At 34.9% G+C, this 27,812-nt stretch overlaps 1 protein-coding gene across 8 annotated transcripts in view; it reads left to right on the forward strand.

Annotated features, from left to right (window-relative positions):
• Positions 1-27,812, forward strand: part of MEMO1 (mediator of cell motility 1) — a 143,575-nt gene that overhangs the window by 110,667 nt on the left and 5,096 nt on the right. For 4 of the 8 annotated variants that reach the window (XM_063696199.1, XM_019021343.4, XM_019021345.3 and 1 more), the window contains one exon: positions 17,280-17,356. In XM_063696199.1, the coding sequence (XP_063552269.1) occupies positions 17,280-17,356 (77 nt within the window). Of the gene's footprint in view, positions 1-8,605; positions 8,749-13,656; positions 13,957-17,279; positions 17,358-27,812 lie in introns of those variants that run through there. The other 4 variants (XM_031008078.3, XM_055377678.2, XM_055377677.2 and 1 more) reach the window with 2 other exon arrangements.

Here is a 27,812-nt window from a genome sequence, read left to right on the forward strand (position 1 = left end):
TAATTTGCATCTCCTTAATGACTAATGATGTTCAGCAACTTTTTTTTTTTTTTTAATTATTGTACTTTAAGTTCTGGGATACAGTGCAGAACGTGCAGGTTTGTTACATAGTTATACACGTGCCATGGTGGTTTGCTGCACCCATCAGCCCGTCATCTACATTAGATATCTCTTCTAATGCTATCCCTCCCCTAGTCCCCAACTCCCCAACAGGCCCCGGTGTGTGATGTTTCCCTCCCCGTGTCCATATGTTCTCACTGTTAAAGCCCCAGTTAATGAGTGAGAACATGCAGTGTTTGGTTTTCTGTTCCTGTGTTAGTTTGCTGACAATGATGGTTTCTGGCTTCATCCATGTCCCTGCAAAGGACATGAACTAATCCTTTTTTATGGCTGCATGGTATTCCATGGTATATAGGTGCCTCATTTTCTTAATCCAGTCTATCATTGATGGACATTTGGGTTGGTTCCAAGTCTTTGCTGTTGTGAACAGTGCTACAATAAACATACGAGTGCATGCGTCTTTATGATAGAATGATTTATAATCCTTTGGGTATATACCCAGTAATGGGATTGCTGGGTCAAATGGTATTTCTGGTTCTAGATCCTTGAGGAATCGCCACACTGTCTTCCACAATGGTTGAACTAATTTACATTCCCATCAACAGTGTAAAAGCTTTCCTGTTTCTCCACATCCTCTCCAGCATCTGTTGTTTGCTGACTTTTTAATGATTGCCATTCTAACTGGTGTGAGATGGTATCTCATTGTGGTTTTGATTTGCATTTCTCTAATGACCAGTGATGATGAGCTTTTTTTCATATATTTGTTGGCCACATAAATGTCTTCTTTTGAGAAGCGTCTGTTTATATCCTTAGCCTACTTTTTGATGGGGTTGTTTTTTTCTTGTAAATTTGTTTAAGTTCTTCATAGATTCTAGATATTAGCCCTTTGTCAGATGGATAGATTGCAAAAGTTTCTCCCATTCTGTAGGTTGCCTGTTCACTCTGATGGTAGTTTCTTTTGCCGTGAAGAAGCTCTTTAGTTTAATTAGATCTCATTTGTCAATTTTGGCTTCTATTGCTATTGCTTTTGGTGTTTTAGTCATGAAGACTTTGCCCATGCATATGTCCTGAATGGTATAGCCTAGGTTTTCTTCTAGAGTATTTATGGTTTTAGGTCTTACATTTAAGTTTTTAATCCATTTGAGTTAATTTTTGTATAACGTGTAAGGAAGGGGTCCAGTTTCAATTTTCTGCATATAGCTAGCCAGTTTTCCCAACACCATTTATTAAATAGGGAATCATTTCCCCATTGCTTGTTTTTGTCAGGTTTTTCAAAGATCAGATGGTTGTAGGTGTGTGGCATTATTTCTGAGGCCTCTGTTCTGTTCCATTGGTCTATATATCTGCTTTGGTACCAGTACCATGCTGTTTTGGTTACTGTAGCCTTATAGTATAGTTTGAAATCAGGTAGCATGATGCTTCCAGCTTTGTTCTTTTTACTTAGGATTGTCTTGGCTATACGGGCTCTTTTATGGTTCCATATGAAATTTAAAGTAGTTTTTTCTAATTCTGTGAAGAAAGTCAATGGTAGCTTGATGGGAATAGCACTGAATCTATAACTTACTTTGGGCGGTGGGCTGTTTTCACTATATTGATTCTTCCTATCCATGAGCATGGGATGTTTTTCCATTTGTTTGTGTTCTCTCTTATTCCCTTGTCTCTGATAAAACAGACTTTAAACCAACAAATATCAAAAAAGACAAAGAAGGCCATTACATAATGGTAAAGGGATCAATGCAACAAGAAGAGCTAACTGTCCTAAATATATATGCACCCAATACAGGAGCACCCAGATTCATAAAGCAACTTCTTAGAGAACTACAAAGAGACTTAGACTCCCACACAATAATAGCCAGAGACTTACTGCCCCATTATCAATATTAGACAGATCAGTGAGACAGAAAATTAACAAGGATATTCAGGACTTGAACTCAACTCTGGACCACGCAGACCTAATAGACATCTGGGGAACTCTCTACCCCAAATCAACAGAATATGCCTTCTTCTCAGCACCACATTGCACTCATTCTAAAATTGACCACATAATTGGAAGTAAAACACTCCTCAGCAACTGCAAAACAACAGAAATCATAACAGTCTCTCAGATCACAGTGCAATCAAATTAGAACTCAGGATTAAGAAACTCACTCAAAACCGCACAACTACATGGAAACTGAACAACCCGCTCCTGCATGACTACTGGGTAAATAACGAAATTAAGGCAGAAATAAAGAAGTTCTTTGAAACCAATGAGAACAAAGTCACAATGTACCAGAATCTTTGGGACACAGCTAAAGCAGTGTTTAGAGGGAAATTTATAGCACTAAATGCCCACAGGAGAAAGAGGGAAAGATCTAAAATTGACACCCTAACCTCACAATTAAAAGAACTAGAGAAGCAAGAGGAAACAAATTCAAAAGCTAGCAGAAGACAAGAAATAACTAAGATCAGAGTAGAACTGAAGGAGGTAGAGACACGAAAAACCCTTCAAAGAAATCAATGAATCCAGGAGCTGGTTTTTTTCAAAAGATTAACAAAACAGATAGACCACTAGCCAGACTAATAAAGAAGAAAAGAGAGAAGAATCAAAGAGACACAGTAAAAAAATGATAAAGGGGCTATCACCACTGATCCCACAGAAATACAAACTGCCACAGGGAATACTATAAACACCTCTATGCAAATAAACTAGAAAATTTAGAAGAAATGGATAAATTCCTGGACACATACACCCTCCCAAGACTAAACCAGGAAGAAGTCAAATCTCTGAAAAGACCAATAACAAGTTCTAAAATTGAGGGAGTAATTAATAGCCTACCAACCAAAAAGCCCAGGACCAGATGCATTCATAGCTGAATTCTACCAGAGGTACAAAGAGGAGCTGGTACCATTCCTTCTGAAAGTTTTCCAAATAATGGAAAAAGAGGGGCTCCTCCCTAACTCATTTTATGAGGACAGCATCATCCTGATACTAAAACCTGGCAGAGACACAACAAAAAAAGAAAATTTCAGGCCAATATCCCTGATGAACATCAGTGCAAAAATCTGCAATAAAATACTGGCAAACCAAATCCAGCAGCACATCAAAACGCATATCCATCAAGATCAAGTCGGCTTCATCCCTGGAATGCAAGGCTGGTTCAACATATGCAAATCGATAAATGTAATCCATCATATAAATAGAACCAATGACAAAAACCACATGATTGTCTCAATACATGCAGAAAAGGCCTTCGATAAAATTCAACACTGCTTCATGCTAAAATCTCTCAATAAACTAGGTATTGATGGAATGTATCTCATAATAATAAGAGCTATTTATGACAGACCCACAGCCAGTATCATACTGCATGGGCAAAAGCTGGAAACATTCCCTTTGAAAACCAGCACAAGTGTGCCTCCTCTCACCACTCCTATTCAACATAGTATTGGAAATTCTGTCCAGTGCAATAAGGCAAGAGAAAGAAATAAACTGTATTCAAATATGAAGAGAGGAAGTCAAATTGTCTCTGTTTGCAGATGACATGATTGTATATTTAGAAAATCCCATCATCTCAGCCTAAAATCTCCTTAAGCTGATAAGCAACTTCAGTGAAGTCTCAGGATACAAAATCAGTGTGCAAAAATCACAAGCATTCCTATACACCAATAGTAGACAAACAGCCAAATCATGAGTGAACTCCCATTCACAATTGCTACAAAGAGAATAAAATACTTAGGAATCCAACTTATGAGGGATGTGAAGGACATCTTCAAGGAGAACTACAAACTGTTGAGCAATTTTTATGTGCTGATTATCCATTTGTATATCTTCTTTTGTGAAATATCTATTCATACATTTTTGCCCAATTTTTATTTTGGTAATTTGTTGTTTTATTGAGTTATAAGAGTATTTATGGAGACAAATTCCTTATTAGATATGTGATTTGCAAATATCTTCTCCTGATGTATGACTTGAGTTTTCATTTTCTTAATGAAGAGCAGAAGTTTTTCATTTTGTTAAATTCAGTTATCAACTTTTCTTTCTTGTATAGATTCTGTTTCTGGTATCAAATTTAAGAAAACTTTGCCTCCTCCAAGGTCATAGAAATTTTTTCCTTTGTTTTCTTCTTGAACAAGAGTCAGCAAATTTTAGCCTGTGAACCCCATCTGGCCCACAGCCTACTTTTGTAAATAAAGTTTTATTTAAACATAGCCATACTTCTGTATTTACATATTGTCTATACATGCTTTTTCTCTACCTGAACTGTTGAGCAGTTGCTATACTGTATTGCCCAGAAAACTTGAAATACTTAATGGCCCCTTTCAAAAAATGTTTGCTAACCCCTGTTCTAGAAGCGTTACAGTTTTAGCTCTTATAGTTCTAGGATCCAATTTTAATTAAGTTTTGCATATGGTGTGAAGCAAAGAGACAAGTTCATTATTATTTTTATTTTTATTTTGGTGTATGGATATGCAGTTGTCCTAGTACTATTTGTTAAAAACTCTCCTATATGTTAGAAGTTATTTTCTTCTGGCTGCTTTCAAGATTTTTTTCTTGCCAGGCGCGGTGGCTCACGCCTGTAATCCCAGCACTTTGGGAGGCTGAGGTGGGCGGATCACGAGGTCAGGAGATCGAGACCATCCTGGCTAACACGGTGAAACCCCGTCTCTACTAAAAATACAAAAAATTAGCCGGGTGAGGTGGCGGGTGCCTGTAGTCCCAGCTACTTGGGAGGCTGAGGCAGGAGAGTGGTGTGAACCACGGGGGGTGGAGCCTGCAGTGAGCCGAGATCTCGCCACTGCACTCCAGCCTGGGCGACAGCGAGACTCTGTCTCAAAAAAAAAAAAAAAGATTTTTTTCTTGTGTTTTGTTTTCAGCTGTTTGATTATGAAGTATCTGGGTGAGGATCTCTTTGTGCTTATCATACTTTGGATTTGTTGAATTTCTTAGATCTGTAGGTTAATGTTTTTTCATGAAATTTGGAACGTTTTCAGCAGTTATTTCTTGTAATATTTTTACTGTTCCCTTTCTGAAGCTCCCATTATATACATGCTGGTATGCTTGATGTTGTTTACAAGTCTCCAATGCTCTGTTCTTTTTCTCTGTTCTGATTGGTTAATTTCTTTATCTGTAATTTCACAGACTGTTTCCTATATAATATCAAATCTGCTCTTCAGACCATCTGGTGAACTCATTTGAATTTTTTATTTCGGTTACTATTCAACTCTAAAATCTCCACTTGGTTCTTTTTAATAGTTTGCATTTATTTCTTTGTTGATATTCCCTATTTAGTTATATCATCATAACTTTGAGCATGGCTTCCTGTAGTTCTTCGAATATATTTATAATAACTCCTTTGAAGTTTTTGTCTGCTAAGTCCAATATCTGCTCTTACTCAGATACAACTTCTGCTGGCTGTTTATTTTTCCTACCGAATATGGGTCATAGTTTGCTGTTTCTTTGCATGACTTATAATTTCTTTTGGAACTGGACATTTTGTGTAGTATGTTATAGTAACTTTGGATTCGGTTTTTACTCATTTTTTCCCTTGCAGGTTGTATTTATTTATTTATTAGGAACTTTCATGGACTTCAACTGCAGAATCTGTCTCTCCCACTATGTGTGGTCACTTATGTGTCTCCCCAGCTTTTAAAACTTCTTAATTTTTAATTTTAAGCTTGGCTTTGTAGGGTTCCCACCTGCAATTCGTTAATTTAGTGCTTAGCTAATTATTGGTTGAAGGCTGTACCTAAACACCTTGAGCCAGAAAGACTTTCACCCTCTGCTGGGAGATTATATGGAGGCTGTGAAGGGAGGATCACTTGGGCTCAGAGTTTGAAGCTAGCCTGGGCAGCATAGTGAGACCCCATTTCTCATTAAAAGAAAGAATCCACTAAGTATAGTCTGTTTTCATGTTTGTTTCTTTTACTTTTTATTATGTTGTCTTAGACCTAAGACCCTGTGCATGTACCCAAATTTTCTGTTAGCCAGGCGTATGTGGAGAGCTAGGTCTCTCAGGTTTCCAGCTTCCCCCGTGCATACGCTGCCAGTCTCTCAGTTAGCCTGCGTTTTGTGTGGAGCTTAGGACCTTATGGGAGTCCCCTGTACATGCGTGCAGCCTCCTAGTCAGCCAGTGTTGTGTGGAGGGCATAGGTCTCTCTTCAGGATATGTGGAAAATTTATCAAGTCTCTCTATGGCTTTGCCATTTCTAGGATCTGTCTATTAAATTTCTAGTTAGTCCTCAGGTTTCTGGCTCACCCCAACAACAGCAATCTCGGACTAAGAAATCTGCAGGCTTTTCTGTTTCCTACTGAGTGTGGGTTTTCCACTCTCTGCTCCAAGTCAAAGTCATCCCCTTTTTGCAATGAAGGTGCTGTTCCTTGATGGAACTTATGCCTCAGTGGAGCTAGGGTAGGGGATGGAGGCAGCTCCTGGTAAGATGCCAGGTTTCCATTGTTGTTACCAAGAAGTTCTGTAGTTTTTCATGAACATGCTCTTCTCATTGTTTTTGTTTGTTTGCTTGTTTGTTTTTGCCTTTAGTTGATTTCCATAACACAAAGATGGTTGTTTTTGACGCTTTTATCTAGTTTTATAATTGCTTTTTGGGGGTGAGATTTTGTATTCCTTCACTGGAAGTTCAACTTCAGAACTTGGATTTTAAATCCTAGTAGTATTACATTTCAAAGCTAAATGCTCTTTTCTCTAATTCATGAGTATTTGTCTGTGGAGATAGAGAACAAGTAATTTTTTAAAAGAGAGATGACAGAGGGGTGGATAAATGAGCCTCGATTCAAGTCCTAGGTTTCTACAGAGGATAGAATTTTATACCTCCTTACAGATAGATTTGTAAGCTCAAACTGAGGTTAATTGAAGGGATTAATGGCTCTTGTGGAGAGTAGACATGTGTTGTTTATTCAGAGTGAGCCAACTCTTGTGACGAAGTACCTTTCCTATAGTGTTCTTCACTTCATAACAATTTTATGAAGTAAGTATTGTAATTATGATCATTTTACAGATACGGAAATATATTTACAATTCGGGAACTTACCTGTGCTCTGAACATTTGTATGTGGTGGGGATGGCACTTGAACCCATTTCTTCTGGTTTCTCCTTGTTCTTTATACTCTGTATAACTGCTTCCCAATCATATCATAATTACTCACAGACACTTTGATTATCTTAATGTATTTTTTTATGTAGGTAGTAGTTGAGGTTAGAATAATTAATTCTTTTCTTTCAATTGACAATCAGTCTTAACTAATTGAAGAGCCCCTATTCAGTCAGGCAGTTATTTAGCAAACTGGTAACAGTTAGAGAAAGAGATCCTGTGGCAGCTTCCTCTGCCAGCTTCCTTTTTTTCTCTTACTCCATAGATGCAGATTCTGCCCAAGAAGCCCCTGCATTGCAGAGGGACTGGAGATCTGTATGATCTGTTTATTTCGCAATTGACAGGGTAAGAGGGCCTTATGGGGGAGGTGCTTGGGTGCCCTAAATTTAGCTTTATGCAGCTGGGCTAACATTTATTTGGGGATTATTTAAACTTAGTATTTTTAAAAACTTTTGTGAATTTTGTTTGTCCTACATCAGTTAAGTGCCAGATTATCATATTAAAAAGCATTTATTATAATGGTGATTTTTTAAAAAAGGTCCTGTTGAGAACAAATCAGACAAACATGATTCATGCTTCTAAAATACCAAATCTGGGATCATTTAGAATATAAATAATATTGAATATATATAAGTAAAATTTCACAATAACATTTTTAAAAAAGGTTTTTGAATGAACATCTGTTTCTGTAGCTCATCATAGTTATTCTTTATTAATCTACTTTGTTTCTTTTCCATAAATCTGTCAATCTGTAGAGTGAAAAAGGGACTTGTGGATATGCCATAAACATTGTGGGTGGGTGTGGTGTCTTTTTCTGCTGCTAGAAATTAATCCTTACTTCCTTTAATTCTTTGTCTATTCTAGATGCCAATGAAATTTGAGTTGTATTTCAGACTGTCTTGTATCTGATCACTAGGTTAAGTGTAAAAGTGCAGTTGATAAAACTTACGGGAGCCAAGATTAAGTTTTGTAGGTCTCACTTGGCAGGTTTATAGAGCAAGTGCCAGAAATGATGGTTTTTATAATAGGATAGGATTAAAATAGGTGAGGAAGAGTTTAGTGGTCTTTTATAATCACAGAAGGATTTGGCAGATGACTGTAGCCTTGATAAGTACTTGAAAAGAATTGAATTGGTGCTCTTCTGATGGGCTTGTTTTTATTTTTTGAGATGTTATTATACCTGGTAGTAAAATAGCTTTGTTTACCTAAAGAGGTAGTATATATTTCTGTAGTTTAAATGGATATTTTTAGTATTCTGTATGACTCATATTTTTAATCGTACCCTTGTACCCTTTAAACATTTAATTTATGGATTTTAAGAATTCATCAATAATATTATGTATGTTATCCTTACCACTATTAATACATATTCCACTTTCTAATGCCAACACATTTGGAAAACTTTCATTTAAGCATCTTAAATGACATTTTTTTTTTTTCTGTTTTCTTTAAGCCATAAGGATGAGTTTACCATTATTCCTGTACTGGTTGGAGCTCTGAGTGAGTCAAAAGAACAGGAATTCGGAAAACTCTTCAGTAAATATCTAGCGGATCCTAGTAATCTCTTTGTGGTTTCTTCTGATTTCTGCCATTGGGGTAAGTTCTAGATTTTAACATATCATGGTAGATGTTATATACTTCTGGTTAAAGGTATCTTTTCATTCTAAGCTCTGATTTTCAGTTTTTTATCACTTTCCTTGGAAAGTTTTACTTCTGGCAGCAGTGTTTAAAAGTGAATAAAAAATCTTTTGATCCTTTAAAAAGGATCAGATTACAATAGTGGATTATGGGTACATTTCCAAAGGCGACTGGTATAATTGGATTCACACTGTGAAGGCATCCTTGTTTAGACACTTACTTAGTGGGAGTTAAGATCTTTTAACCTCATTTCCAAGTAGGTGTGTATGGTAGATTCTCTGAAGTTAGTTTTGGTGGATAAATCCAATGTTCTTTAGAGTATAGAAGAGCACTGTGTGCTGTGCCAGTCCTTTTCCACATTTCCTTTTTTGTAATTAGTCTTTTTTTTTTTTCCCCCTTTGGTGCTTAGTTTTTACTCACAATTGCCATCAGTTTAAAGCTACCCTCCAAAGATTATAAAATATTGGCTATTAAGCCCTGTGGTCATCATTGGTAATGTTTTATAAGGGTAAGGACTCTTGAGTGATTTTTTGATTATTGTGAGTAAGAGTAAGGACACGTCACAGTGAGTACGTTGTAAGAGAAGTGAGCTGTTTGTGGATGCCTCTTTTAGTAAATGTTGCTTCTACAGTCTTTGGATGCAGTTTGCTTTCCTTTATCCATTACTGTCCCAGAATATTTCTAAGTTTTGTTCGTTTTAGGACATCTCTTTGACCTATTAATTTATTGGTTTAAGATGCCAATATCTGTTCATTTATCAGTTATTTCTTTGATTATAAGGAAACCTAAAATGTAAGACCATAATTTTTAAGATACAATGCTAGAATAGCCAGGAGAACATCCTTACTGAAATATAGGGAGCCATGGCATTTTATGTGTCTTACCCACTGATTGCCAGAATTGATTCAACATTTATCTGGCCTGCTTGGGCTGGTGTCTTCTCTTGCTTCTATCTCTGAATGGCCTTTTCAAAGTTGAGATCTCAGTTCAAGGGAACTATCTTTCATAATGGCACAGATTAGTTTTTTGCATAAGGTACTTAGCCTCAACTGGAGTGATTTTACCCTCAGGGGCATTTGGTAATTCCTGAAGACAGTTTTGATCACCACAACTGGGATATGGTTTGGAGGGTGGCAATACTAATGGTATCTAATGAGTAGAGTCCAGGGTAGCTGCTAAATAAACATCCTACAATGGCACAGGATGGCTCCCACATCAGAGAATTACCAGGCCCAAAATGTCAGCAGTGCTGAGGTTGGGAAACCCAGATTTTTAGGATATGCAGGTAGTTGCACTTCCTTTCCAACCCCCCAGAGAAGCTCTCAGGGGTCTTCTTCTTTTTTTAAATCTGTTTTTAATATTCAGGGTTCTTTAATTACTGATTTTATTGGTTAGCTGGTTTGCTACCTTTGGCAGAAGTTACATTTTATGGATATAAGTATACTACTTAGATCTGAAGGCTAGGTAGATGCTTAAAAGGAGTTCCTTTCTGTGGAATTTTGAAATGTAATAAGTGACCTTGAAAACTTAAGTATCATTACTGCAAAACAGCATATTTTCCTTAATATTGTGAATTTGTGTTGGTAACAAAGCATGTCTATATGTTTTGAAAATTAAAATTCTTGAAGCAAGTGTCCCACACCTCCTTCATTTTTAAGGCTCTTATTAATCACTTGATTTACATAATTAGTTCCCTTGATATTATTTTTTAGAACCTGGGCTTTCTCTCTAGGTTGGCAACCTGTGCAACTGTAACATAAATTCACATAAAACGTCAATAAACATTTCAATATTGCTCTTTTCTGTGGAATCATCCTTTTTACCTCATTAATAAAGAATTCTAAAGTAACCAAAGCCTAGTCCACTGCTGTATGTAACTACAGTGGCTGAGAGAGAAACATAAATTTGTTTTACCTTCTACCTAGATTCTTAGAAAATTATTGAGGTTGTTTTGTCTCCTGATTTCTTGGAAATTTTGGTATCTAAATTGTAAGATAGGATTTCCAGGTGATAGTTACAAAAAAGAGCTCAAAAATTTTAAAGACTCATAAATAATAGTTATAAGAATTATCCAGAGACTAAAACATTTTTTAGATTTATGTTTGGTGTTTAAGTAGTAGAACTTTTCAAGTGTTCATTTTTTAGTATCATCATCATTAATAATACTCATTAAATGTTTTCTTTGTACTTATGGAAAGCACCGTGCTACTACTTATTGATAAATATGTTGGGGTTCTGGGGATAAGTGAAAGGTGTAATATAGATAATATTCCAAAATTGATAGTCTTTTCACTACCACAGTAATTCTTGTAAAGTGAGATACATTTTCTCTTTTGCATGCTTACTGAAGTATTATGAATTATTGACCAGTTATGGGTTAAGCTATCTAAAGAATTAAGTTTCATGTTTCTCACATTCATATTGTAGTGGTGATGGGTATCTTTCCTAAATTAGTAAGTGTGCCATATTATCATCTCAAAAATTCAGCTTTTTCTCATGAAGATAATACTTAATGGTTTTTCTTTCTTTTTAAAGAGATACTATACAGCTTGATTTTTATTATATAGAAGCAATCATAACACTGACTTCTAAATTTCACAGGAGGGATTCAGTTCCTCATGCATGCAGAGGTCTTTAATGGTTCATTGAGTTTCCTCTTCACACACTATAAATACCTGAATTTTTTGGGGGAAAAAAATTATTGCAGTACACTTGAAAAATTACTCAGCTACACACAGTGGAAGTTTCTTTGTTTTGATTATTAGATTACTGGCAGTGACTACACTGTTCATTTCTAGTCATTGGTTCTCTCTATATTGTGCCTACCTTTTGCAGAAAGTGAAGTGAAAACCTTGGTGATAGAGACATTTCAGATTTTTATCTGTAAATTGGAAAGATTTTTCTTGTTGACCTTATTTGTTAGCCAATGTTCTTTATAAACATGATTTATTTTCTTAAATTTATTTTACTGTAAAGATGTTCATCTTTCAGATGCCTTGTAGCTTTTATTTGGACTTGAAAAGAGACATTAGAGAAATAAAGGTAGACATACTGAAGTACTCTCAAGTTTTCTTTCTAGTTGAGTTAAGCCAAGGGAGAGACAGGAACCTAGATTCCATTATCCCCCTTCTTTCAAACCCCTCATTTGAGTTCCCCAAAAAGAAATCCTGCATTTCAGTTCCTGCCTTTTATCGCATCACCAGTCTTGTACATATAGAAATGCCAGATTATATTTCTCAGGCAACACTTAAAATAGTTTCACCTCATTTCATCCTTTCTGTTACTAGCAGGAAGTAGATTAAGTGAAAAGACATTTGCCACTAGTCTGTGTGCTTTACCATGGTTAAATAAATTGTTCCAATACTTTTTGTGCTTATTAAGTTGTATATCCTATAGGATGGCTCCGTATGAGAGAATTTTGTCTGGACCTATTTTAATTTTTTCAGTTAGTAGAATTTTCATTCTGTTTTCTCAAGTTTCAGTTTTGGCCTTCTTCATATATGTGATTGATATTTGTGTTTTCCTGACCTTCCTGAAATTTATATTTCTAAATTTAGATTGTTGGCAGCTTTCATTAACGTAATTTTCACTTCTAAGAAGTTTCTAAATGAAATTGGATTTAGTGAAAATAGATTTTTCAAAAGTGGAGTCATGAACCGGGTATGGTAGTTTGTGCCTATAGTCCTAGCTATGTGGGAGGCTGAGGCAGGAGGAGTACTTGAATCTAGCCTGGAGAACAAGTGAGACCTCATCTCTAACAAAAAATAAACAAAAAGTAAAAGTGGACTCATGCTTTATTTGATTTGCCTTTTATGGTGGTTTTACAAATCAGTTTAGATAAGTTTACTTGGTGAATATTTATGACATATATTTTTTTAAATATGAGAAGTTTACTGTAGTCTTTTCAGCAATTTTGAATTTTTATGCATAAATTTATATTTGTTTTGGTTTACATAACTAGCTTTTTATAAATACATACCACTTATTAAAAGTGGCATTCCCCTAAATATTTATGAAATTGATAACATTCAGATTTCTTCTTTACTGTATATTAATGTGATTATTCATGCATACTCTTCCTTTCTGTTAGTCTCTTGGGTATAAGGCTGTTGCTATTTTCTAAATAGTTAAATTGGTTTGAGTGTAAGTTAGCTAATTCTTAAAATATACCTTAACCAAGCCATCATATTTGTCTTCTCAAATATTTGTACATGCAGATTTTACATTTTTAGTTTTTGACTTTTTGCAGATTTGAGATAAGGCTAATACTTATACATTAGCACTTCAGATTGAAAGCATGATAGTATTTAGCTTTTAAAAGAGATTACCTTATTTGATGCTACTTACATAATATTTCCTTTATGAAATACATTTTTTCTTTGGTAGTGATTTCAATTATGAATGTCCCCAGGTTGGGTCCTTAGTATAGAATGGCCTAATAATTTATCTCACGAGGTTGTTGTGAGGTTTAACTTAAATATTTGAAAGTGGTTTAACATATAAACAATGTGATTAAGTAAATGTGTGACAGTATAATTTTTATTTTATGTGTCTGAAAATCTATCTTATTGACTGATCATTTGGGGGCTTTATAGATCAACTTTCCAAGGTCATTATTTATTTTTGCAGTTCAGTGCATAGCTTAATGTTGAGGTATTTACTATTCTTTTACCTTTTGTTTTAAGGTACTTAAAAAGTAGCATTGGTTCTTGTACCATTCATTGTTATGTTTGTCCTCATTAGTTGATTGTTGTGTGTTAAACAGACATCCCTGGAGCTTATTCTCCACACTCTGTGAATCCACTCATTAATCACCAGTCACCTTTGGAGATGGGAAAATTACTTACCTGTATTTCTTTTTCTCAGAAAGCGTGCTCTGGAATGGATTCACAAATGAGCTACCCTCCTTCCCTCAAAGAGTAAGGTTTCTGCTTTACAGGATTTTTTTCTTGGGTTATTTTTCCTCTCATCTTTTGAATTTGAAAAGAACTGAGGGAAGGCACCTGAAGAAACTACTGACATACTCACTAGGGGAGTTCCAAAGCTTGTGCTGCCCCTAGGGGCAGTGTCAATGGCTCTTAAAGCTAGAAAGCTCATACTTGGAGTTGAAACAGGGGCTCAAAGAATCCATTTTCCCAGTGTACCTTCTGAAAGGATAAGTTTCAGGTAAGTAATTTTCTCTTACTATGTGATACGCTTTATTCATACTTATAAAGTACAAAAGTCCAGTTCTCCAGGTACATGGGCAATTGTATTTGTTTATAGTTTAGATTCATAACCTTTACTGAATGTCAGAAACACAAAAACTTATAAAAATAAATTTGCTCATGAGATACATATAATTTAAGTCAGTAATACATTTTTAGTTAAAGGTGTATTTATGATCAGTTTATTGTACTTGTGCTATAATTTTCTTCATTATTAAATAAAATTTTGAGACACTTTTAAAATAATAAAAACCAAAAAGTGGTATTTTAAACTCAGTTTCTAAATGATGATTGACTAAAGTTGTGTGTGTGTGTGCAGACATACGTAAATACACACATACATATAGGCTATGATGATGGCAACTATTTACTTCAAATTAGATGCCTTCTGTATGTATATTGACCAGAATACATTGCTCAAGTGATTTTTAAATATTTGTATAATTTTAAAAAATTACCATGAGACGATTTGAGCTGTTGCAACTAAAATATTTATTCAGTGTAGTAGCTATATGTAGTGTGGATTTAGCTACTTAATCGAAACATTCTTTAGAGTCCTTCAAATATTTATAGTCAGTTTTTCAGTTACTAAATATGAGGTGGCTACTAAAGAGTAACAAAAAGTAGATAGCATTTACTCCCATTGGTTCTCTGTGCATTTTTGCATTCTCATTAAATCCCATGCCGATCCAGTATTTTAAAGTATTTCAAACATTTCCTCTTTTTTTCCTTCAGAAGCAGTTTTTAAAAAGTGAAAGTTACATAGAAAATGGTCCATATGAACAAGATAGCAATTTAAAGTATAGACTTTTCACTTACTGTTAAGTCTGGGTTGACCAACTTCAGCCATTTGGAACAGCAACTCTTTACTTGGAATTAAGCAGAAAAGACTTTTGAGTAGCAAACGACTATCATGAAGTATATGCGTTTTTCTCTGAACCTGGGAGTAGCAGTAGATTATGTCCCAGTTTCAGGGCTTACTGATAGTAGCCAAAACTAATAGCTATTTCCAGAAGCAGGGAAAAGAGACTGTATTAGTGTAACCCTAAAGCAGTTCAGGTTCAAAGAATTGAGGTGTATACTACCTTGATTTCCTCCAAGAATATTGTTCTTACTATAGTGAGAGTGAGTCAGAATATTCTTGTCTAAGGTGTTCATTTGTTTCAGAAAGATTTTGGACAGCTTTGTCAAAATAACTTTGAAATAGAAGTAAAAATTTAGTATCAAATGAATTGAATCGATAAATTATTATAACTGCACTTTAGATTTGGCACTGAGCAGCCTTCTCACAGCCACCTGGCAATGAGAAAAATAGTGTCAGGCTGGGTGCGGTGGCTCACGCCTGTAATCCCAGCACTTTGGGAGGCCAAGGCAGGTGGATCACTTTAGGTCAGGAGTTTGAGACCAGCCTGGCCAACATGGTGAAACCCCATCTTTACTAAAGATACAAAAAGTAGCTGGATGTGGTGGCACATGCCTGTAGTCCCAGCTACTCGGGAGGTTGAGGCAGGAGAATCACTTGAACCCGGGAGGCAGAGGTTGCAGTGAGCTGAGATTGCACCACTGCACTGTAGCCTGGGCAACAGGGTGAGACTCCATCTTAAAAAAAAGAAAAAAAGAAAAATAGTGTCAGTTATATAGTTATTAGATAATTCTCATTGTTAGTTATGTATGAAGTATTAATATATACATTCTTTACAGAAAAATAAAGCTATACCTTTCTCTAAATTTTAAAAGAAATGTTTAATGAATTATCAATATAGAGGCATTGAACAATAAATTATCATTGTTTTAAGAATTTTTTTTTTTAGTTCAAAGACTATAGTTGATCTCATAGCTAAGGTAACATGCAGTAATCTTTATTGTTTTATTCAGGAAGCAGATATTATTTCAGACCCTGTTGCCCAATTCTAGGATATCATCAGTTAAGTTATAAGATGCAATATTGAGTGAATAATGGCTCTTGGGAGAGAATAAGGACTGCTACATTGAGTAATTATGTTACTGTATACGAAAAGTTAAAATGTGAACATTAAGGAAATATGACATATTTTAGAAAGGTGACCATCAAAGGTGATCAGTATCAACAAATGAATGAAGTGTTTCAGTTCTATGATGTGTGGTTTTTCAGAAAAGGACATCAAAGAGGGTTTTATAATTTTGCACTGCCCATCATTTACATACTTTTTTTAGTAAGATGAACAGAAAACTTAAAAATCTTAATTATCTAGCCGAAGAGTTCCATGTCTTCAGGTGTGAGGATGGTAACTGGATATATCAATATTGCTCTAAACATGAAGCACAAGACACATGATGTGTGTACATGATTTGTATGGTCTAATTCCTTTAGAAATGCATTTTGGTCAATCTTTAACATTAAGGAAATACAAAAATAATGAGTTCTTAGAAAAAAGGCACTGCTAAAAGATTTAGGTGTATCTGAAATACATTGCAGTCAGTTGAGTAACACTCCCCATAATTAGTTAAGAAAATTTTTAACTTGATTTTCATGTAACTAGTAGGAAACAGAATTTATTTTCTGAGACTTTTGTTTTCTGTTTTCTCTTTAAGCTTCTTTCATTTTACCCTCTCTGTTCTTTGGAGAATAGCCAAAACATTGAATGTTCTATGCTTATAATCTTATTGAGATTTTATGTCAGGGTAGGAATATTTATTACATTTATATTATATTTACCCTTTTGTGTATTCTGTTCACGTTGCATAAGGCACTTGTATTGATCCTTTTCCAAGTAGTGCAAAAATGAGATAATTTTTTAAAAATTTACTTCATAAAAGTCACACAAGTCACAGTATTTGTGACCTCATGGTTTTTTTTTTTTCCCCCTGTAATAGAGATCAAAACTTTGTACAGCAAAAGCTAAGGCTTTTAGTGATTTGTTATACCAAGATAGTTTTCTTAAACCAAATACTCTTAAGTAATATTCTTTGGGTTTACTTTCCAATATAGACTGATAAAATGTTTAACAATGCTTCTAACTTTTAAGCCATTTTGTTTCCTTAATCTTGTATTTCTGGTGATTTTAAGGTTTCTACAATTTGAAACAGTTCTTAACATCATAAAACATTGGTGATATCATTTCTTTATTACCTTCCCAAATATGCCTTTTATTTTTATGTACAAGGGCTCTTGGGAATGATTCTCTCAGAGGCTTAAGCTGTGCTTTGCCTTTCATGAGAACTGAAATTATTTGGTAAGCGCTTGCTTTCTTTTTAGCTTCTAATTTTTCCCTATTTTATTTTGTACATGATATTTGTTTCAAGGTCAAAGGTTCCGTTACAGTTACTATGATGAATCCCAGGGGGAGATTTATAGATCCATTGAACATCTAGATAAAATGGTAAGTCTTTCAGGTGTGGGATTTTAATGCTCTAAGGCTTTTTCTTTAATTTCAGATTAGTAATTCAAGACTTAACATGTTGAAATAATATAATTTTTCCCTATCTTTAAATGTACAAAATGCAATGTGTCATCATATAAATACTGACTATAAGAATAATCCCTATTCTAGTAGGAATTTCTGTCATCATAATTTTGTTTGATTAATGAGAATATTTAAGAATAATATATACAGATTTAAAATACTTTTTAGAGAAGTACTTTAGCTTTAGGGACAGTAAGATACTAATACCATTATTTACTGTTAAGCATTAATAACCATAGCAGATGATGGGATACCTTGACTCTAATTCCTATTTGTTTCACGACTACCTGAAATATTTTTTTTGAGTCCTTCTTTTGACTCCTTCTGAACAGCATTGTTGTTTTTTAAAATTTATTAAATAACTTAGTATATTTTTAGTTTTGATAGCAGACCAAATTACTGTTCTTAAGTGATGATGAAGATTTTATGAATTAGCTAATAAAAATCTGTATTCTGTTGGAGGAATTATATGTAAACTTGAAGTAAATAACCTGAAAATTTTAGACTGAAAGTCTTTATTTTTTAAATTATTGCCCCTTTACCTCTGGAAATAAAAGACATCATAGCCTTATTATGACAGTATACAGGAATTCCAATATACACAAAATGTAGCTAACTTGAATCTTGTCTGCTATGCTGAAGGGATTTATACATATACTTTATTTTAAAATTTAAAATTTCAGGCATGTTTGTTTTGTTTTGTTAATTTATTTTTATTATTTCCTTGGACCAGCAGTTTCACCTGACAGAGGCATGTTTATTTTGGAACTACTTTTTTTTCCTTCAAATTTTTAGAAGCTCTCAAAATCTAAAATTCAATGGAATTAATATTTTAAACATAATAAACTCACATCATTGATATATTTCTGTAAAATATCCTGTAAATCAGATTGTTATATATCTAATTTCATTTTTGTTTTGATTTGCATTTCCCATTGATCTTAAGCATGCATATTAAGACATTTCTTTTTTCCTTTTTTTAAGAGACAGGGACTCATTCCGTTACTGAGGCTGGAGTGCAGTGGCACATCATAGCTCCCTGCAACCTGGAATTCCTGGGCTTAAGCAATCTCCTGCCTTAGCCTCCTGAGTAGCTGGGACTATAGGCACATGCCACCATACCCAACTAATATTTATTTATTTATTTATTTAGAGACAAGGTCTCACTCTGTGGCCCAGGCTGGCGTGCAGTGGTGTGATCTTGGCTTACTGTAGCCTCTACTTCCCAGGCTCAAGTGATTCTCCCACCTCAGCCTCCCGAGTAGCTGGGACACAGGCGCCTACCACCAAGCCCATCTAATTTTTGTATTTTTTGTAAAGACAGGGTTTCACCATGTTGCCCAGGCTGGTCTCAGACTCCTGAGCAGAAGTGATCTGCCAGCCTCAGCCTCTCAAAAGTCCTGGGATTACAGGCATGTGACACCGCACCCAGCTTTTTTCTTTTCTTTTTTTGTAGAGACAAGGTCTTGCTTTATTGCCCAGGCTAGTTTTGAACACTTGGCTTCAAGCAACCCTCCTGCCTCCCAGAGTGCTGGGATTACAGGTGTGAGCCGCCGCACTTGGCACATATTAAGACTTGAACTTTATGGCCTGGAGCCTTCAGGTATCTATTAAAAAGAGCCATAAAAAAAGCATAAGAAAACAAAATTATTTTTACAGATGCAAATAATTTGTTTTTTTCTCTTCATTTGTCCTTTTGCTCTTTTTACAAATTCTTAGTGTATTGTCTTGTTTTTGGGCCATTTGGATTTTTCTTTTTTTCCTTTTTCTGTTTTTGTTTTTGTTTTTTTTTTTTTTTAAGACAGGCGCTCGCTCTATCACCTAGGCTGGAGTGTAGTAGCACCATCATGGCTCACTGCTGCCTCAACGTCCCAGGCTCAGGCAGTCCTCCTACCTCAGTCTCCTGAGTGGCCGGGAGCACAGATGCATACCACCACACCTGGCTAATTTTTTTTTGTAGTTTTTTGTAGAGACGAGGTTTCGCCATGTTGCCCAGACTGGTCTGGAACTCCTGAGATCAAGTGATCCACCCTCCTTGGCCTCCCAAAGTGATGAGGTTACAGGCATGAGCCACTGCACCTGGCCTGGATTTTTCTTAAAAGGAATTTCAATTAGTTGTTCTAAACACAGAATTTTAAAATATAATTATATTCTTACCTAGCTAAGGAGTACAGTAGATATTGATCCTACTGTCTTTTTTTTCTTGAAGTGCTATGGTAGTCATAATATTTTTTCTTTTCCTTCTTTTCTTTCTTTTTTTTTTTTTTTTTTGTGAGACAGTGTCTCCCTCTGTCACCCAGGCTGGAGTGCAGTGGCACAATCACAGTTCACTGCAGCCTCAGCCTGCTGGGCTTAAACAGTCCTCCCACTTCAGCCACCCAAGTAGCTGGGACTATAGACATTTACCACCACACCCGGCTAATTATTTTTATTTTTATTTTTTAGAGATGGGGTTTCGCCATGTTGTCTAAGCTGATGATACTTATTTTAATTTTTTAAATAACACAAATAAATTTAGGATTTACTCATAAATAGTATTAAATATAGCAGAACAGCTCTATTGCTCTCTATGACCATTGACAGATTATTTTAATACTCTGGTTTTCATTTCCTTATCTGGAAGAAGATAGACTTGGACTAAATGGTCTCTAAATTGTCTTTAAATTCTGTCAGCTTATAAGTCTTCAGTTTGTTCAAATCAACTCTACCGATGTGTTAAGCCTTATGCATATGTTTTAGTACAAGATTATTTGGTTTAAAGTAGATCAAATATTTTAGTAAGGAATCTGGATTTGAATGTATAAATAGAATATATCATGTAGTATATTTTATTAAAGCCAAATGTAATGAATGTAAAGTTGGTTACTTAGTGTGTTTATCATATTTAAACTTACCTTAGTTGCTACTTTAAATCCAATTATTGTCCAATACTTTTACCTTTAGAATTTTATTTGGATTTTAATGTATTACCTTCTCTTTGGCTTCCTGATGTTTTCATTTCAGTTGATTAACTCTCCTTTGACTTCTAGTCTTTTTATTCTGAGGTTTAGTTCTCAGTTGCCTCAGAAAATTTTTTCTGGCTTTTTCCATATAGCAAATGATTAATGATTGTCAAAGCAAATGGTTAATGGGTATCTGCTATATGTCCGGTACTCTGTGCAGTATTGAGGATATAAAGAAGAGAAAACATAGTCCGTGACTTAATGGAGTCCAGTGGTTGAACATACTTACAAAGAAGCCATTACAATATAGAGAGCTGAGAGACATTTAGGAGGTAGAATGAAAAGGACTTTAGGGATTAATTAGGTGTGTCATGTTAAGGGAGTGGTGGGATGTGGGATGATTTCTGGCTTCCATGTGTACATAGATGCTGATACTCACTAATACAGGGAATATAAGAGGGACAGATTTAAGGAAAAAGATGAGTTCAGTCTTACACGTAGCTTTTGTGTTATGTTTAGAACTGCACTTTTTGATACTGTAGCCACCAGTCACATGTATTTATTGAGTATTTGAAGTGTGGTTATACAACTTGAAATATACTGTAAGTGTAAAATATACACTGGATTTTGAACATGTAGTATGAAAAGAACAAAAATATCTCAGAAATCTATCTTGATTATATTATAAAATGATACTGCCAGATTGTGTTTAATAAAATATCTTAAAATTAATTTTACCTGTGTATTTTTTAAATATGGCTATAATAAATTTTAAAATTACATATATGGCCTGCATTATATTTTTATTGGACAGTACTGGTTTAGAACATGAAGGTAGGTCTGGATGGAGATAAACATTTTGAAATTATTGGTGTATGAGGAGTGGATGGGAAGAAAGGATGTTAATGCCATTGTTTAGAGAGTCAATCTCCAGAGAGAGTATAAGGAGTAGGAACAAAGGGGGAGTTAGATCAGATGGACATACCAGCATTAAGTGGAAGAGGAGATAAAGCAGAGCCAGTAGAGTTCTGCTTAGAGAGAACTGAGAATGAGCAATATCACAGAGAGGATGAGCTTTATTTAGCAAAGAGGGAGGAAGAGTATCAAATGCTGCACAGAGGTGAATTAAGAACCTTGCAAGAGCAGTTTCAGTGGAATCAGGTTAGAATCTAAATTGGAATGAAGAGGCAAAAACCAAATGTGAAAAATTATTCTCTACTAGTTTGAGTATGACAGAAAGGAGCAATGTTTAAATGTTAACTGATTTGGTAGATGACGAGATCCAGGGAAACACAGTCACAGGAGGAGTTTTTAAAGATGGAAACTATGAGATTACTTCAGAATTTCCAGTAACATTAATCCCTAATTTGAGGTATTGGAGAGATTTGACTTAAGATTATATCAGCTATATGATTCTCGTTTCTCCGCGGTTTAACCTTTCTTGTTTTACATTTTATTCATTTAGGAAAGAATCTCTAAGGAGGAATGGCTGTATATATGTGAAATATAAATTATTAATGGTATGCATGTAAATTTTCCCCTGTCATTAAAATTGTCTTTTTTTGGTTAGGTAACCATACAGAAAATAATTTTGAGAGATACCTCAGTACTAAAAATTTTCAAAGTAAATAAAGTCTTCCTGGACATGGTCTTTAGCAAGTTTGTACTAAATTTTATGAAAGTAATGCTTTTTGGACCAAAAATATAAAAGAACTCCTGCCAGAAGCACGTGCTCAAACACCGTACATAATTTCCACTTGGATGTCTTATAAACAGCTCATACTAAACATATTCCAAACGGAATTCCTGATTTTCTTCCCACCGAGACCTGTTCTACTCATAGGCTTTCTTAATTCAAATGATGGTGGTCCTATCCTTCCACTTTACTACCTGGTCTTCTTAGACCTACCCTGGTATTCTTCAGTCTCAGGTGGCTTAAAGTAGGAACCAAAGCAATTATTTTAAAATCTAAATCAGATCATGTTACTCTTCTGCCCCATATCTCCTGTAAAATTGCCCCCTTTCAGTCAGAATAAAAGCCAGTGTCTTTACAGGGGGTAGACAAAAAGGACCAACATGATTTGCAGCCCCCAAATGTTAACAGCCCTCCATTTTCTTACTTTTACTCTTCCTTCACTCTACCGTGGACACACTAATCTCCTTACTGTGCCTTGATAATGTCATGTATCTGCCTAGCTTAGGGCTTTTGCCTGTTTTGCTTAGCTCTCACCTTCTCACTGGGGCCTTCTGACTACTCTATTTAATTTTGCATCCTACATCCTACCCTTGCAGCATTCCCAGTCCACCGTACCCTGTTCCACTTTTTCTTCTAAAAAACTAAATACTTAATTACATTTCTGTCAATCAGGATATTTGTTTTGTTCACCGATGTATACAAAGTGCCTAGAATAGTGATTAGAATATAAGTAGGTGGTCAATACATATTTTTCAAATGAATAAATTAATGGATATAATCTTCCTGTACGCAGTTTAAAACCATGACTTTCCTAACTGTAACATGTAAAGGAAATAAAAGGAATTTATAATAAGTATATATTTAAGAATGTAAATGCCCAGTCACAACTAAATTAGAAGGTACAATGAAGTATTTAAATATTTATGAATAGTATTATTAATGTAAAAACAGCTACAAATACACACTTACACATGTATGTATTAGTGACTGAAATTACTAAGTGCCATTGCTAGTGACTTGATTTTCCAAAATGGTGAACAATTCTTAGTAAACTTGTAAACAAAACCAGTACAGTCTTCCCTCACTTTACATGATAGTTTTATTCCTGGGAAACTCATTGTATATTAAAATCAATGCAAAACTTATTTCTGTTTGTATATGAAGTGGAATTAATGTATAGATAATTAAGGCTGTAGATATTCTGTAGTCTTATGGATGGAGAACAGTCTTTGTGTATGAAACTGTCTTGTGTCAGCATCCCTGGAATCCCACTGACTCTCAATAGCATCTTCAAATTATTGTGACAGCCAAAAAGCGTGCATCATTTTCCATTAGCCTCCTTGGATGAACAGCTGTTCATTGACCTTACCCTGCTGTATTTTTATTCTAGGTATTTATTACTGCATGATTTACTCATTTGTTGATTTGTCTTGGGGTTATCTCCCTCACTGGATTACGTAAGCTTCATGAGAACAGGGACTTTGTCCATTTTCCATCCTAGTGCCTGTCAGTGGGCACGCAATATATACAGTTGTTGAATGAGTGATGGATAAATTGATGGGGAGGGTGGTGAGAAGTGAATCTTGAAGACTCCAGAACAGCTATCTTGAAGGATCTTACATAGGGAAGTGATAAAGTTGGTTTTGTATTTGAATAGATCATATGGCTGCAGTGTAGCAAATGGGTTGGAAGGAGGCTGGAAGAGATAACGTGTAGACCAGTTAGGTAGTCCAGATGAGAAACTATGGTAATTTAGACAGTGGGTAGGGTGATGGTGGTAGAAGAGAGGGACAGAAATGTATATATTCAGTATATATAGGAGACAAATTGATGATGGGACTTGGAGGTGGATTGAGCTTGGGGGGTCAAGGAAATGTCAAGGATGACTCCTAAATTTTTGGCTATGCTGCTGGTTCGATGGTTGCATTATTTATTTAGGTCATAAGGACCAAAATGTTTTTGGTGGGGGGGGCAGGAAGATAATAAATTCTATTAGGGATATGTTATGTTTGCTGTTGCCTTTAAGACATCTAAGTAGAGATGTCAATTAGGTAGACATTTGGATTTTCATTTTGCCAATTATTTTTGAGTACATATACATCCTGAGGCGTTGGTGGAGATACAGCAGTAAACAAACATGGTTCTTGCTGTCATAAAACTTCTAATTGGAGGAGATACGTGTTAATTTTAAAAGGTAAGGAAATATATTAATTAGTTTCAAGTAGGAATGTGTGCAGAAAATATCTAAAAAGGTAAATGATGGTAAATGATTGGAGGCTGTTTTGGATTGAGTGGTCTGAGAAAGACTACCTTGAGGATGAAAATTAAAGTGAGTTCCGAATGATAAGAAAACAAATCAAGTAAAGATCAGCGGGAAGAGCATTTTAGACAGGAGAAGTTGCCAGTGCAAAGACCTTAAGATTGGAAAGAAGCTGGTGTGTTAGAAGAAAAGGAAAAAGCCTGTGTTGTGGGAGTATGGTGTGTAAGAGTAAGAAGAGCGGTGTGTATAAAAGAGGCAGGGAGCTGATAATATAGGGTAATGATTGAGGGTAAGAACTTTATATAAGTACAATAGGAAGTGAAATGATATAATTTGAATTATTTTTAAGGTCACTGTGGTAGTTGTGTGGCAAATGGATTACACAGGAGGGTCAGAGGTAGCAACAATGGGGCTGGGGGCGGTGGCTCATGCCTGTAATCCCAGCAGATTGGGGGGCCGAGGCGAGCAGATCACTTGAGGCCAGGAGTTTGAGACCAGCCTAGCCAACATGACGAAACCCCCTTTCTCCTAAAAATACAAAAATTAGCCGGGCATGGTGGTGCATGCCTGTAGTCTCAGCTGCTCGGAAGGCTGAGGCAGGAGAATCGCTTAAACCTGGTAGGTGGAGGTTACAGTGAGCCGAGATCGCACCACTGCACTCCAGCTCTGGGGACAGAGCCGAGACTCTGTCTCAAAAAGGAAAAAAAAAAAGGAAGTAGCAACAATGGGCCATTGGCAGAAGTTCAAGGGAGAGATGATAGTAACTTGGACTGTGGTGATGTTGGTGGAGGTAGAATGAAGTGGATGGAGGTCAGATCTTTTCAGAAATAAGAGTCAAAAGGACTTTGCTAATGGGTTGACTATTTTGGTTTGGAACTCAGGAAGGCTTTCAATTGGACTAGAGATGTAAGTTTGGGAGGTCTCAGTAGATCATTAAAGCCAGGACAGAGATGAGATTGCCTACTATAGCAATCATTAACCTTGTCATTACAACAGAACTCACTTGTGGTACTTTGTTGAAATTTGCTGAGACCCTGTCTCAAAAAAGAAAAAAGGGAATAAATTGTACAGTAGAACCACTTAGCCCAGGTTGACTTCTAAGTTTGCATCTGATTTACCTTACTTTAGATATCCCAAATTACTGGAACATAATTTTAAAAATTTTATTTAAATACCCTGGAATATGATTTCTGAATAAATATTGAGTATTTGCTTCATATTAATATGCTTGAATTTAATATTTGATTTTAACATTTGGACTTGGAGTTTATTTCTGTGGTCCATTTGTTGAGATATATTTATTTATATATAGAATTTTTAAATGGCTCATAAGTGTTCTATTTTATTAGTATACTGTTGATTCAACTTACAAGTCAATTCTGGGAGTTAGAATACATGGGTCAAAATAATAAGACCCATGTATGGTTAGCTCTAGACATAAACTTAGGTGTGTTTATATTACCTATATATATATATATATATGTACACTTGCTGTTAGGCAGACTTAAATATTGTATTGTCTTAATTGATTAATCAGATGGTGAATGTACTTTTGCATATTTCTTTTCTAAGAGATTATTTTATATTATAAATAATTTAAATCATTTGAGAACCAATATCTTAGTTTTCATATGTGATCTTTTCAGACAAAATGTACTTGGATGGTTCTCTGTATAAGCATTATAAAAATGTTAATTTTGAATTCCAATAATATACATTTTGGAAGTTTGATAGAGTAAAAAGAAACTAAGTATAAAATTTTAGATTACATCTGTTCAAAATTAGCATGTTAATTAAGTTTTGGTCCTTTTTAACTGAAAACTATTACTAAATATAGTTATTACAAGGCTAGAAAATAAAACTAAGTTGCAAAAGAAAAATAGCTATTCTTATTGCAAAATGTTTATATTTCTAGCACTTGAATATCTTAGAAATTAATTATGTGAAAAAACACATAAAATATAGGAGAACAAACTACCGAATGTAGTTGGGAAAAACTATGTAACTGTAGCATAGGATATCTAAACTCTGAAAGTCTTGTAATTTTATTGGCTATAGACCAGCGTTTTTGGTAATTAGTGCTTTGCAATGTCAATAATTACTGTGACTAAAGCAGAACCTAGTTGGAGATACTGATCTTGTAAACTTTACTTACTTGAAATATTAGTCATAGTTATTCATATGAGATGGTCATAGGTTATCATTTTTATTATACTACTTTTTTTGGTGTAGACCAGTGTTTCATTATGGACATTGGCAGATTATGATTCGGCAAGGATAATCTGAAAATGTCATTGTATTCATCTGTTATAACTTCTTTTTCTTTTAAATTTATCAGTTACTTCACTTAATTTGAATGTGAACTACTTTTCTTCCTTCCTACTATTTTAAAAGTGAAAATTGTTCCTTTGTCACCTCATACTTCTTTCTCTTGAACCTAAGCCAATAGCTTCTTAGTAAGTTTTATAACTTCAGTTATAAGATAGCCATTTATTAGTACATTACTTAGCACTGCTATTTTTAAGATGAGTTTTTTCCATAAAACTTTCACTGTTACTATTTTATCTTGATACCTCTTAAAGAAACTAGAATATTTCCTTTTCCTACCCCATGTCACTAAATGTATACTTATCTGCAAATATAAATGTATATCCTTTAAACTATAAACCCACAAATCTAATGATTCGATAATATGGTGTTAATTATGTGGTTGGAATTAAAAGATATGATTCTGGTTTTTATTTCGTAAGTGCCTCTAAAATGTTTTGCTACTCCTTTGCATTTGTTACTTTTGGGAGAGATTTCCTTCTGGATGATAATTTTTAGATTGTCATTTTATTAAATATAGGTAAACTTTTTTAAAGAGGGAAGATAATTTGTTGTCTTATCAGGGTCCTGAATCTGAGCTTTGTCAGTTAATACTGCCTATTTAGTTTAGGGTTGCTACTTGGAATTTGACATCACAAATATTCACTGATTACTTGAAGAGTCAACACAATGATAGACTGGCTCACCCCCTAAATTTAGGGAGTTAGCTTTCAATTTGTGGATTTGTTTCTGAAACTTAAATTCCTCAGAAACCTGTATCCTTAATGGATGGGCTTTTGGTGTTTATATGTCTGCCTTATATCTTAGCGCTGAATGGGTAGTATAGTGACCCATTTCACTCCTCCACATTAGGTTATGTGAACAATCAAATTTTCACTATACTAGGCCTTAGGAAGCTCTCATTGCCTGGACTTTAGAATCACTGATCATATCTTCTACTCTTTTAAGAAATAAAACAGTTAATTCAGCTTAATTGGGCAAGGATATTCTTTTTCATCTTCTTGGACTTTTGCCAACAGCATTGAACTAGCATTTCCATCTTTTTGGAATTTTCCTAATAGTAATCTCATAGCTGTTAACATAAAAACATAGGTATATCTAAAAGTGTATTTGCCAGTATCCTGTATTAGTTAATAATGTTCCATT

The sequence above is a fragment of the Gorilla gorilla genome, chromosome 12 (assembly GCF_029281585.2).
Source record: "Gorilla gorilla gorilla isolate KB3781 chromosome 12, NHGRI_mGorGor1-v2.1_pri, whole genome shotgun sequence".
NCBI lineage: Eukaryota > Metazoa > Chordata > Mammalia > Primates > Hominidae > Gorilla > Gorilla gorilla.